Source organism: Microcaecilia unicolor, chromosome 9 (assembly GCF_901765095.1).
Source record: "Microcaecilia unicolor chromosome 9, aMicUni1.1, whole genome shotgun sequence".
Classification (NCBI taxonomy): Eukaryota; Metazoa; Chordata; class Amphibia; order Gymnophiona; family Siphonopidae; genus Microcaecilia; species Microcaecilia unicolor.
Genome location: NC_044039.1, coordinates 84,387,825 through 84,402,291, shown reverse-complemented (window position 1 = coordinate 84,402,291; position 14,467 = coordinate 84,387,825). Strand labels below are relative to the sequence as shown.

The following is a 14,467-nucleotide window of genomic DNA, read 5'->3' as shown; positions in this document are numbered from 1 at the left end:
CATCAGTTAAGTCGCTTACAATCTTGCAAAATATAGCTGTCCGTTTTTTGTATCATGTGAAATGAAATGATCACGTTACTCCATTACTCTGCTCGTTGCATTGGTTGCCTGTCAGATTTTGTGTTCAATTTAAAATATTATGTTAGGCTTTAAAAGCCTATCATATTGGCATTCTCTCTTATCTATCTAATTACTCCCCATATTCCATCCCCAAGAATTTTCCTCACTAGATGGACATCAGTTTTGTTCTTCCATCCCCCAGGTTGGCACGTTATGAGAGTACTAGATCTTCAGCTTTTCTGTTCTTAGCACCTAAATAGTGGAATGATTTGCCAGATTATTTTGAAGCTGAACTTCCTTTTCCAAAATCTTAAAACTTATTTTTTTGAATTAGTTTATGGTCTCAAATCATGATTTTTTTTTAATTTCTCAGTTCAAATTCAAATCAACTCTTGTATACCGCTAATATCCCCTTTCCAGGGTTCAGTGCAGTTCCCAGTGAAGTTGCACTGATGGGCCTGTGAGATAGAGAATAGCCTACCTCAGTTTTGCTTTTTCTTGACTTTCCTGAGCTTCTCTGTTTTTTACTTCCCTTATAGGGTTTGTGTGAGAACTTTTCTGTTATGAAATGTCATTTCTTTCCTTTGCTTTTAAAGGTTACCAATAGAAATCAAACAAAATAGAACATGGAAAAGAAAATAAGATGATACCTTTTTATTGGACATAATACATTTCTTGATTAGCTTTTGAAGGTTGCCCTTCTTCGTCAGATCGGAAATAAGCAAATGTGTTAGCAGATAGTATATATAAGAGAAACATCTCGAAGCATTACTTTGACAGTCTGACAGAGTGGGAGGGTGGGGGTATGCATGGGGACATCAAAGCATTTCATTGATATTCTAACAGGATGGGTGTTGGTAGGTGAGAGGAGGGTAATAAACAGAGAAATACAGCTTGATGGTTTATAATGGGTTAGAAAACCCAGATTCTTATTAAGTCCTGTTTGTTGGGTGTCAAAATATTCAATCATTCTTATTTCTAAGGTCTTACGTTCCTGTATTGTTTTAAAATTACCTTTCAGTATTCTTACTGTGAAATCACTGGTGCAGTGTTCTGGTCTTGTAAAGTGTTGGCCCACAGGGGTGGGGGGCTTGACTGGCACCGGCTATTTTCATGTGATGTCTGTGCAGATTAAATCTTGTCTTAAGCATCTGGCCTGTTTCTTTGATGTCCCCATGCATACCCCCACCCTCCCACTCTGTCAGACTGTCAAAGTAATGCTTTGATGTTTCTCTTATATATACTACCTGCTAACACATTTGCTTATTTCCGATCTGACGAAGAAGGGCAACCTTCGAAAGCTAATCAAGAAATGTATTAAGTTATGTCCAATAAAAAAGGTATCATCTTATTTTCTTTTCCATGTTTTATTTTGTTTGATTTCTATTGATAACCTTTAAGAGTGGACTAACACAGCTACCACACCTCTCTACTTTGCTTTTAACAAATCGTTTTTAATAATGTAAATCGCTTTGATCAGGTTCTGCATAGCGGTATATCGAGTCAATGAATAAACATAAGCATATTGATAATGCATTTCTTGACTAACTTCAAATTAGTTTAATAAAAAGCTAACACCTTGTGTGTGTAGTAGTGTTGGTTTGTTTGTTTTTTAATGTTGACCTTTATTTCTCCTCATTCAGGTGACCTGAAAGCAGCATTCACGTCACTTTGACTCAATGGCTGTAAGATGTGAATATATTGATAACATGAGCCAATAGTTGTTGTTGTTAGCCTGTTAATTATAGATTTGTTTTTTTTTTAACACAGTGTTGCTGGAAGACTATTTTGATTGCTCCTCAGTTTGTTTTTGCCTACCAAATTTACTGTGCTAAGACCTGAAGCTATATTTGAGGAAAACTGTTTTCATGTAGTGGTGGTGGGTTTTTTTTTTTTTTTTTTTTTTTTAATACTTTCAAAACTAGCAAACAAGTTCCAGCCTGGCACTGGAAATCCATCATTACCTATGTAAAATACTGTTTCTCCTTTTCATCATCTTCCCCAACTTTGTTTTCCCTTAAGGAGAAATCAGACAGGTGTTCCCAAAGTCAGGAACTAGATGTAGATGGTAATTAGTGTAAATTAGTCTATAAAGAGTTTGTCTTTTGACACGCTTAAGAGACCTCTGGGAGTAATTATGGTCTGCTATCTCAGGTTGGTGAAACATTTTAAGGTGGCCACACATGGAGCTAAGGATTTCAGGGTATTGTCCACAGTGACCCCAAGATCCTTTTCCCAAGAGGTGACTCCTTGCTTGGATCCTAGCATTTTACAAGTCTAGTTAGGATTGGTATTTTTTTTCCCTCGTGGGCAATGTTTTCAAATGGGTTAACTTGGTGCATACAATGACAGTAACGAACCTCACTTCTCAGCATGGTATGTGGAATATGATTTCAGTCTCTCAAATTTACTGCTGAGCACTTGATCTAGCGCCTGCATCATGCCTAGGAGAGCTGCTCTTTGAATTTCATAAGTTGTAAAATTATAGGCGACCTATATAGGTGTGCTTGGAAAATCTTATTTAATCAAGCCTGTGGCATGAGAAATATTTCTGTATCTTTCTGCCACGTTTTCTTGAGCCTGGACTGTGTTTCTTCCTATTGGAGGATCTTCTGTCGCCACATAATTCAGTCATTGCGTGGGATTAACACTTCTGATCAACACCATTCTGGTGTTTTGTTTTTCTTTTACCACTGTCTGCTTTCCTTGCATTCAGCTTTTTTTTTTTTAATTAGTTGAAATGGGGATGTTCCAGGTGATCATGCTCCATAATTCTCTTAGGGTTGTGATCCCAGTGTTTTTCTGGTACAGTGAAGTTCTGTTTACAAAGTTTCCAGTGAATCAGATGTTCTCTCTGTACCTTTTCCATATAGAATTTTTCTGCCATCAGAACTTTGCAGCCAGCTTCAAGATGAGTGACTGTTTTCACCTCTTTTCTTATAAATCTACAGATGCCTGTTTGTACCGGTTTTATTAAGGAGATTGCATTCATTAAAATATTTATTTAATGAAGCAGCATTACACACATTGCTGCATGCTTTAGTCATTGCACGGTTAGATTATGATAATGTTATTTATGCAGGTTTACCTGGATATAGGTGAAGAGATTACAAACTCTTCAAAATGCCGCCGTAAGATTGATAGGTAGTAAGTATAAGTATGACCATGTTACTCCGCTGTTTATGCAGTACCATTGGTTACCTGTTAAATTAAGAATTTATTTTAAAGTACTTGTGTTAGCACATAAGCTGGCTCATTTTCGAAAGAGAAGGACGTCCATCTTTCGACATAAATCAGAAGATGGACGTCCAAATCGGTATCAAAACCCGATTTTGGACATCTCCAACTGCAGTCCATTGCGAGGACGTCCAAATTTCAAGGGAGTGTGTCTGAGGCGTAGCAAAGGCGGGACTTGGGCGTACCTAACACTTGGACGTCTTTGACCCATAATCGAAAAAAGCAAGGACGTCCATAACGAACACTTGGACGTTTTCAACCGGACGTGTTTTTTATATGAATAAGGCACAAAAAGGTGCCCGAAATGACCAGATGACCACCGGAGGGAATTGGGGATGACCTCCCGTTACTCCCCCCCCCAGTGGTCACTAACCCCCTCCCACCCTCACAAAACATCTTTAAAAATATTTTGTGCCAGCCTCAGATGTCATACTCGGGTCCATGACAGCACATGAAGGTCCCGGGAGCAGTTTTAGAGGGTACTGCAGTGCACTTCAGACAGGTGGACCCAGGCCCATAACCCCCCCCCCCCCCTGTTATACTTGTGGAGGAAACAGCGAGCTCTCCAAAACCCACCACAATCCCACTGTATCCACATCTAGGTGCCCCTTTTCACCCGTAAGGGCTATGGTAGTGGTGTACAGTTGGGGGTAGTGGGTTTTGGGGGGCTCAGCACACAAGGTAAGGGAGCTATGTTCCTGGGAGCATTTTATGAAATCCACTGCAGTAGGGTGCCTGGTTGGTGTCCTGGCATGTCAGGGGGACCAGTGCACTAGAAATGCTGGCTCCTCCCACGTCCAAATGGCTTGATTTTGGACGTTTTTTGTTTCGAAAATCGCCCAAATCCAAGGATGTCCAAATTTAAGGACGTCCTTGGATTTGAACATCTCTGACAGTATTTTCAAAACGAAAGATGGACGTCCATCTTTTGAAAATACAGTTTTCCCCGCCCCTGGATTTCGACGTTTTGCAAAGAAGTCCAAATCACAACTTGGATGTTTCTTTCAAAAATGTCCCTCAAGGTGTGCTATGAATTGCGACCCCTTATGTACCAGATAGGGTTCTTAGATCTTTACAAGATTTCAGAGTGGTGATCCTGTCTAGGGCTAGAATAAGATTGGACTGGAGAAGAGAGAGAACTTTCTCTTGCCTGGTTCCACATTTATGGAATGAAATACCAAAGAAAATGTGCGCAGAAGCCACTTTAAACATAGTACTTATGCTTACGTTTTTATTATTGTCAAACTTTTAATATTAATGATTTGGAAGTAAGGATCTACTGAATATACTGCAGTTGTGAAGATTTTTTTCCCAAATTTGTTAGTTGTTTTGAGAGTATGGCTGTCTTGTACGTGTGCATTTAGGTGTCTTCTATCTGATTATATAATATGTAAACCACTTTGATTGCAACCACAAAACGGCGGTATATTAAGTCACACCCCCTTTCCCTTTATTTGGAGTTCTTTTCTATTATATAAAATTTGTATTTGTTAACTGCCTTGATCTGAATTAGCTAGGCGTTATATAAAATCTTTGTAATAAACATAATCCATTGTTGTGGGTTGTAATTACAGTTTCTCATCTTTAGATTTTGGTTTTCCTTTTGTTAACCATTCATGTGCATATTTAAATTTCAGTGACCATTTTGATGCTCACTTGTTCAGCCTTGTTAAGGTTCTTCCAGAGTTATTCCCTGTCTGCTTTGAATATTTCTGTCAGTTGCAAATTAGATCAGTTCACTCATTGCTCTCCTTGAGGGAGTGATGCCCAGATGATCGAAAGCCCCGCGCTGTTCCACAGCACTCTGAAAATAGCACTAGAACAGCATGGGGCTTTACCGCCCCTATGATCAGAGATAATAGCATGCAAATTTATGTGGACTACTATCTCTGATCATAGGGTAAAGTGCGGTAGGATTTTGCCTGAGCCTTCCACTCCAAGCCCGCTCACACTACCACATTCTCTTTGCAAAATGTTAAACATCACTATTCCCAGTACAGATCCATAAGTTACTGCACTATTCACCAGAGGTGAGCAACCATTAAACACAGAGGGTTCTCCGAGGACAAGCAGGCTGCTTGTTCTCACGACTGGGGGTGACGTCCGCGGCAGCCCCCACCAACCGGAAAAAAGCTTTGCGGGACGGTCGGCACGCAGGCACGCCCACCGCGCATGCGCGGCCGTCTTCCCGCCCGTGCGCGACCGCTCCCGCCAGTTCCTTTTTTCCGCGCCTGGAGAGAGTCGTGCCTGTGCCGCTCTCTCTTTTTCAGCCCCGGAAAAACCGTCGCGTTTACGCGAACTTCTTCTTTTATTTATTTTTATTGCCGCGCGCTCCACTTTTTTCTTTTGCCAAAAAAAAAAGGAGCACGCGCTCCCATTTTCCCTCGCTTCCAGCGGGGACGTTGCATTGCGGCCTAGTGGCCGCACGGTCGTTTTCCATTTTCGAGGTGTGATTTCCGCCACCATCGACGACTTTAATTTCGCCGACGCGATTTTTCCGTCGATGTCCTCGAAGGTCCCGAGTGGATTTAAAAAGTGTGGTCGGTGCGGCCGGCCCATCTCGCAGACCGACACCCACGCTTGGTGCCTCCAGTGCCTCGGGCCGGAGCACAATTTCAAGTCGTGTCCCCTGTGTCTCGGTCTCCGGAAACGGACTCAGGTTGCGAGGCAAGTTCAACGGGACCGTATTTTTGGAACTTGCGCCGGCCCCTCGACGTCGACCTCGACGGCATCGGTATCGACGCCCGGCCCTTCGGAACCGGTATCGATGCCCGAGACATCGGCACCGATGGCATCGACCCCAGGAGAACAGGTCCCGTCGGCCCGCCGGTCCTCCGGTGAGGGTAGAGGTGAGAGGCCGCGTGGGCAGTCTGCCCCGGTCACTCCCTCAGCCCGTGGCCCACGGGACCGAACCCTGTCTGACCCGGTTCCTCGAGACCGAGGGGGATCGTCATCCTCCTCCTCCATGCCTCCCGGCGCCGGGCATCGGAAGAAGGATAAGAAGCGCCGTCACCGGTCGCCCTCGATGCATATCGGAGAGGAGTCGACGCCGAAGCGTCTCCATCGAGAGGAGAGATCCCCGTCGGTGATAGAGGTGCCGACGCAACAGGGTCCCGGCACCTCGGTGTCGTCTCCTGGCTCCCACCAGATTCTGGCACCGACACCCCTACCGGCCCCACCGCCTTTCCCGGCAGCGGGCCTGGACGAGTGCCTCAGAGCCATCCTTCCGGGGATCCTGGAAGGGCTGATGCGCCAGACTGTGCCGGCGCCGGGGGTGCTTGCGCCCTCGGCGCCGATGACTGTGGCGCCGGCGAGCTCTAGCCCGGCGCCGGGGCAGTCGACACCGCCGCCGCTTGCGGCGCCGGTCTCGACCGCCACGCAGGTGGAGTCGACGTCGATGGAGGGAGCTCCGTCCCCGCCGGCGCGGGAGTCCACCGCTCGACGACACCGAGACCCTGGTGCCTCGACGTCGAGCCGGGCCCGGTTCAGGACTCAGCTACATGAGCTTATGTCCGACACCGAGGATGAGGACTCGTGGGGGGAAGAGGAGGACCCTAGATATTTCTCCTCAGAGGAGTCTACGGGCCTTCCCTCGGACCCCACGCCTTCACCGGAGAGGAAACTCTCACCTCCCGAGAGTCTCCTCCTTTGCCTCCTTTGTGCGGGATATGTCTATTAGCATTCCCTTTCCCGTGGTCTCTGTGGAAGAGCCGAGGGCCGAGATGCTCGAGGTCCTCGACTATCCATCACCACCTAGAGAGTCCTCCACGGTGCCGCTGCACAATGTCCTCAAGGAGACACTGCTTCGGAACTGGGTGCGACCGTTAACTAACCCCACCATTCCTAAGAAAGCAGAGTCCCAGTACAGGATCCACTCTGACCCAGAGTTAATGCGGCCCCAATTGCCCCATGACTCTGTGGTCGTGGATTCTGCTCTCAAGAGGGCACGGAGTTCGAGGGATACCGCCTCGGCGCCCCCGGGGCGGGAGTCTCGCACTCTGGACTCGTTTGGGAGGAAGGCCTACCAATCCTCCATGCTCGTGACCCGCATCCAGTCATACCTGCTCTATATGAGCATCCACATGCGGACCAATGTGCAACAGCTAGCGGACCTGGTCGATAAGCTCCCGCCGGAGCAGTCCAGGCCTTATCAGGAGGTGGTCAGGCAGCTGAAGGCGTGCAGAAAGCTCCTGTCCAGGGGTATTTTTGACACCTGTGACGTGGCATCTCATGCTGCGGCCCAAGGTATAGTGATGCGCAGGCTCTCATGGCTGCGTGCCTCTGACCTGGACAACCGCACCCAGCAGAGACTGGCCGCGTCCCTTGCCGGGGGGATAACATTTTGGTGAGAAGGTCGAGCAGATGGTGGACCAACTGCATCAGCGGGAAACCGCCCTCGACAAGCTCTCCCACCGGGCGCCTTCAGCATCCACCTCAGCAGGTGGACGGTTTTTCCCGGGCCCGGCAGGCTGCACCCTATTCTTTTGCAAAGCGTAGGTACAACCAGCCGGCCCGAAGGCCTCGTCAGGCACAGGGACAGCCCCAGCGCGCTCGTCTCTCGTCAACAGCGTGCGCCTAAGCAGCCCCCTGCACCTCCACAGCAAAAGCCAGGACGGGCTTTTGACTGGATCCACGGGAACATAGCCGCCCTACAAGTGTCCGTACCGGACGATCTGCCGGTCGGAGGGAGGTTAAAATTTTTCACCAAAGGTGGCCTCTCATAACCTCCGACCAGTGGGTTCTCCAAATTGTGCGGTGCGGATACGCCCTGAATTTGGCCTCCCTGCCTCCAAATTGTCCTCCGGGAGCTCAATCCTTCAGCTCCCACCACAAGCAGGTACTTGCAGAGGAACTCTCCGCCCTTCTCAGCGCCAATGCGGTCGAGCCCGTACCACCCGGGCAGGAAGGGCAGGATTCTATTCCAGTACTTCCTTGTGGAAAAGAAAACAGGGGGATGCGTCCCATCCTAGACCTAAGAGGCCTGAACAAATTCCTGGTCAAAGAAAAGTTCAGGATGCTTTCCTTGGGCACCCTTCTGCCAATGATTCAGAAAAACGATTGGCTATGTTCCCTGGATTTAAAGGACGCATATACTCACATACCGATACTGCCAGCTCACAGACAGTATCTCAGATTCCGCCTGGCGCACGCCACTTTCAGTATTGTGTGCTGCCCTTTGGGCTCGCCTCTGCCCCACGAGTGTTTACCAAGTGCCTCGTGGTGGTAGCGGCATACCTACGCAAGCTGGGAGTGCACGTGTTCCCATATCTCGACGATTGGCTGGTCAAGAACACCTCGGAGGCAGGAGCCCTCCGGTCCATGCAGTGCACTATTCAACTTCTGGAGCTGCTGGGGTTTGTGATAAATTACCCAAAGTCCCATCTCCAGCCAACTCAGTCTCTGGAATTCATAGGAGCGCTGCTGAATACCCAGACGGCTCAGGCCTACCTTCCCGAAGCGAGGGCCACCAATCTCTTGGCCCTGGCTTCGCAGACCAGAGCGTCTCAGCAGATCACAGCTCGGCAGATGTTGAGACTTCTGGGTCATATGGCCTCCACAGTTCATGTGACTCCCATGGCTCGTCTTCACATGAGATCTGCTCAATGGACCCTAGCTTCCAGTGGTTCCAAGCCACCGGGAATCTAGAAGATGTCATCCGCCTCTCCCACCAGTTGCCGCACTTCACTGCTCTGGTGGACCATCCGGACCAATTTGACCCTGGGACGTCCATTCCAAATTCCGCAGCCCACGAAAGTGCTGACAACGGATGCATCTCGCCTGGGGTGGGGAGCCCATGTCGATGGGCTTCACACCCAGGGTCTGTGGTCCCTCCAGGAAAAGGATCTGCAGATCAACCTCCTGGAGCTCCGAGCGATCTGGAACGCACTGAAGGCTTTCAGAGATCGGCTTGTCCTGCCAAATTATCCAAATTCGGACAGACAATCAGGTTGCAATGTATTACGTCAACAAGCAGGGGGGCACCGGATCTCGCCCCCTGTGTCAGGAGGCGTCGGGATGTGGCGTTGGGCGTGTCGGTTCGGCATGCTCCTCCAAGCCACGTACCTGGCAGGCGTAAACAACAGTCTGGCCGACAGACTGAGCAGAGTCATGCAAACCGCACGAGTGGTCGCTCCATGCCAGAGTGGTACGCAAGATCTTCCGAGCGTGGGGCACCCCCTCGGTGGGACCTTTTTGCCTCTCAGACCAACCACAAGCTGCCTCTGTTCTGTTCCAGACTTCAGGCACACGGCAGGCTAGCGTCGGATGCCTTTCTCCTCCATTGGGGGACCGGCCTCCTGTATGCTTATCCTCCCATACCTTTGGTGGGGAAGACCTTACTGAAGCTCACGCAAGACCGCGCACCATGATTCTGATAGCGCCCTTTTGGCCCCGTCAGATCTGGTTCCCTCTTCTTCTGGAGTTGTCCTCAGAAGAACCGTGGAGATTGGAGTATTTTCCGACTCTCATTTCGCAGAACGACGGAGCGTTGCTGCACCCCAACCTTCAGTCCCCTGGCTCTCACGGCCTGGATGTTGAGGGCGTAGAGCTTCACTGCGTGGGTCTGTCTGAGGGTGTCTCCCGGGTCTTGCTTGCCTCTAGGAAGGATTCCCTAAAAGAGTTACTTTTTCAAGTGAGGAGGTTTGTCGTGTGGTGTGAGAGCAAAGCCCTAGAACCTCGTTCTTGCCCTGCACAGAACCTGCTTGATACCTTCTGCAAGACCAACTCAGTAAGAAATCGCCTTAGTGCGATTAGTGCTTACCATTATCGTGTGGAAGGTAAAGCCTCTCTGCAGAGCCTTTAGTCGTTCATTCATGAGAGGCTTGCTTTTGTCAAAGCCCCCTATCAAGCCTCCTACTGTGTCATGGGATCTCAACGTCGTCCTCACCCAGCTGATGAAACCTCCTTTGAGCCACTGAATACCTGCCATCTGAAGTACTTGACCTGGAAGGTCATTTTCTTGGTGGCAGTTACTTCAGCTCGTAGGGTCAGTGAGCTTCAAGCCCTGGTAGCTCATGCTCCATATACCAAATTTCATCACAACAGAGTAGTGCTCCGCACCCACCCAAAGTTCCTGCCGAAGGTGGTGTCGGAGTTCCATCTTAACCAGTCAATTGTCTTGCCAACATTCTTCCCAGGCCGCATACCCCCCTGCTGAACGTCAGTTGCACACATGGACTGCAAGAGAGCATTGGCCTTCTACTTGGAGCGGACACAGCCCAACAGACAGTCCGCCCAATTGTTTATTTCTTTCGACCCTAACAGGCTAGGGGTCGCTGTCGGGAAACGCACCATCTCCAATTGCTAGCAGATTGCATTTCCTTCACTTACGCCCAGGCTGGCTGACTCTTGAGGGTCATGTCACGGCTCATAGTGTCAGAGCCATGGCAGCGTCGGTGGCCCACTTGAAGTCAGCCACTATTGAAGAGATCTGCAAGGCTGCGACGTGGTCAGCTGTCCACACATTCACATCACATTTACTGCCTCCAGCAGGATACCCGACGCGACAGTCGTTCGGGCAGTCGGTGCTGCAGAATCTGTTTGGGGTGTAAATCCAACTCCACCCTCCAGGACCCGAATTTATTCTGGTCAGGCTGCACTCTCAGTTAGTTGTTCTTCGTAGGTCAATTTCTGTTGTACCCTCGCCGTTGCGAGGTCAATTGACCTGGGTTTCTTGTTTGAGTGAGCCTGAGAGCTAGGGATACCCCAGTCGTGAGAACAGCAGCCTGCTTGTCCTCGGAGAAAGTGAATGATACATACCTGTAGCAGGTGTTCTCCGAGGACAGCAGGCTGATTGTTCTCACCTACCCTCCCTCCTCCCCTTTGGAGTTGTGTGTTTCATCTTTTGCTAGTCATTCAACTGGCGGGAGCGGTCGCGCACGGGCGGGAAGACGGCCGCGCATGCGCGGTGGGCGTGCCCTGCGTGCCGACCGTCCCGCGAAGCTTTTTTCCGGTTGGTGGGGGCTGCCGCGGACGTCACCCCAGTCGTGAGAACAATCAGCCTGCTGTCCTCGGAGAACACCTGCTACAGGTATGTATCATTCACTTTACCTGAATGTTGATACTATCCATAGTGGGCTGCTCACAGAAAATTAACAAATTTGTCATATAATTCACTGCCAACAAAACTCAATGTGATCACTGAACATAAATTTATTACTAGAATGGTCTGTTACCATATACTTCTGTCTTTCCAAACAGTTGCTAACACTGTCAGATTTTTCCAGTTGTATCCATCAGTGGTACCACTGATAACAAAACTCTGGTTGATTTTGTTTCATGTATATTTTCCATGGTCTCGACGGGCTGCATAAAATTCAGTGACAGGCTACAGGTTGCCCACCCCTGTTTTAGTACAACGTTTTGCTCCCCATCTTTTGTGAGACATCACCTCCTATCCCACTACTCTTTAATTTCCTGAGAAGCCTCTCACAAGTATTAAATACTTTCTGAAAATCCAAATGCACTAACTCAGCTGGTTCTCATTTTATCCACATGTCTCTCTATACTTTCAAAAATTCTACTAGTTTGGTAAGGCATGGGGCCTTCTTTTTCCTGATCTTTTCCTCATTAAACTGGTCATAGGAGGGTTACTGAAATGGTCAGTGACCTTCATAATAGAGCATATGGGGGCAAACTTAAAGAACTCAATAGTCTGGAAGAAAGATGTATGTGTGTGGTGGGGGGGGGGGGGGGGAGATTTGTAGAGGAATTTTAAATATTCCATGGCATGAAGCACGGGAGCCTCTTTCAATTCAAGGGAAGTTCTGGAGTGATAGGATGATAGATGAAGGTGATAGATGAACAGTCTCCAGCAGAGGTGGTGGAGATGAAGACATTATGTGAAGCTGAGAAAGCATGGAACAAGCACAGAGGATCTCTAAGGGACAGGAAAGGATTGTAAGCTTAGCAGTTGGTATGGGTGGGCAGACTGGTTAGGCCTTTGGTTTTGATCTGCTTTTGTGTTTTATTTCTATCCATGTGACAAGTAATTTTAGTATAGCTTCCACTATTTATTTTATCCAGTTCCTGACTTCAGGTTCACATGTTTATAGTTAATCACCCCTGAAATTTGTTTTTGAAAATAAGCATTGCATTGACTGCTCTCCACTACTCTGGTACAGAGGCAGGTTTCACTGATAAGTTATAGATCATCGGGACGCAGTCTGCAATTTCATGTATGGGGGAAAATCCACTATTTGTGGGATAAACAGTATAGAATGTTTTGTACTTTTTTGGGATCTTGCCAGGTATTTGTGACCTGGATTGGCCATTGTTGGAACAGGATGCTGAGCTTGATGGACCTTTGGTCTTTCCCAGTATTGCAATACTTATGTACTTACATTGGAGCTGTAGGGTGAATAGCATTAGCACCCAGTGATTTAATACCTGATATTTAGTTTGGCAAATTTGTTGTAACACGTCTTCCATACTTATACTGATTTTGTTTCAGTTTATCTGATTGTTCACCTATAAAGAATGACTCTGATGTGGGTATCTTTCCAACTTCTTCCACTGTACAAACTTAAGGAAAGAACTCCATTTAGTTTTTATGCTATGATCTTATCCTCACTAACTACACGCTCTGTGCTGGCATGTATGACTGCAACCAGACATTGAATCTACATATGTAGCAACTTGATGATCCACAGTAACTTGCAGACAGAGCTTCTGAAGCAGCAGTTACCTGCCTCTTTTCAAAAGTTCAGACACAGGTAGGAGGGCTACTCAGCCTGCTTCCTGAGCCATTTTGGCAGGAAACCAAATTTTTCTATGAAATTCTTGGGAAGTGAATATCTTCTCACATGAATTATTTTCCACCAGTCATCATTTAATTCTGTTGTGCAGGTTAAATAGTATAAAAAGAGAATAAAATTGTGCTGTCGGAAAGGAACATACTGTAGCTCGGCTGACATTCTGTGTTGCTTTACATATATTTACATAGATGTTAACCAGCTAGCTGACTTCATTCCTGTATTGCACTGAAATGGCTTGGTTGTGTGCATACATTTTTGTGTTCTGGTTTTTTTTTACAGCCTGGTTTGAATCACGAGCTCTCTAAGCTATTTAATCAGCTATGGGATGCAGATGTTAACCGCTTTGTGCCTGGAAAAGATTATACAATTTCATTACAGGTAACTTTTTTTAAATTCTATTTTATGTAATCGTAAACTTGCAGATATCCTAATATGGGAACAGGTACTGTATATGTAAGAGATTTCCTGGAAAGGTGATTGTGTTGATGCATTCCTCTGTGTATGTTCATTTTTGCCTTGGTGTATTTGACACATGACAGTGCAGTTTAAAATGGAGAGAAAGTACTTTGGCTAGTTTATTAAAGCATGCTACCATGTTGACATGTACCAATGCCATTAATTCACTTTATGAATAAATTAGTCCTGATACATGATATAGGATATGCAATAAATAATGTGCCATTAATACATGTTAGCACATGGTAATTCTTAGTGTCCTCAACAGACCATCAAACCTGTTGACCAGCGAATGAAGGCAGAGAAGTAAAAATGTTCCTGGTGGTTTTCGCCCTATAGGGCACCATGCAACATATCACCAGTATTTTTCTCCAGCAAATGGATGAACAGACTAACTGTGCAGCATGTGAACTGGTGATTAAAATAGCCCCTGAGCCAGTTGGGAAACAGCTCCAGTTGAACTGTGGATGCCTGCTAAAGTCTGAGATCTCTGCCTTCCTGAGGGTTTTTCACGTGGTCAAAACTCGTGACCTCAAGTTTCCCTTTAGCTTCCAAAATCTTCTATTTTTCATGTTTCTGCTCTGTTTGAGGGTCAGTTGGTACTTTAGGTACTACTTCCCTTCCTGATCTGTAGCAGTAGACATTCTGGTTCTAGTGCTGCTTGGGGCTTTGTTTGCCACCTTTAATTTTCTTATAGCAGACATAAAATCAGGGTTTGCTTTCCTATTCTATGTACATTTTAGATTTTTCCACAAATTCTTTGTTTATTAAAAACCTTGCTATATGCATGTACCAAACCAGTGGATCTAAGCGGTGTACAAAACTAACTAAAAGCCAAGAAAGGAACACCATAAAATCATACCCACAAATGCATCAAAGCAGTCATTTAGCTGGTGTATTCCTGCTCCTGGGATTATGAAGTACTGGTTTTCTCCAAGAGGATAAAATTCTTTCTACCT

At 46.9% G+C, this 14,467-nt stretch overlaps 1 protein-coding gene across 1 annotated transcript in view; it reads left to right on the top strand.

The window, feature by feature from the left end:
• The window catches only part of LOC115478127 (poly(U)-specific endoribonuclease-like), a 103,263-nt gene that overhangs the window by 11,019 nt on the left and 77,777 nt on the right, over positions 1 to 14,467 (top strand). The window contains exon 2 of the mRNA XM_030215374.1: positions 13,332 to 13,430. Within this exon, the coding sequence (XP_030071234.1) occupies positions 13,332 to 13,430 (99 nt within the window). The remainder of the gene's footprint in view (positions 1 to 13,331; positions 13,431 to 14,467) is intronic.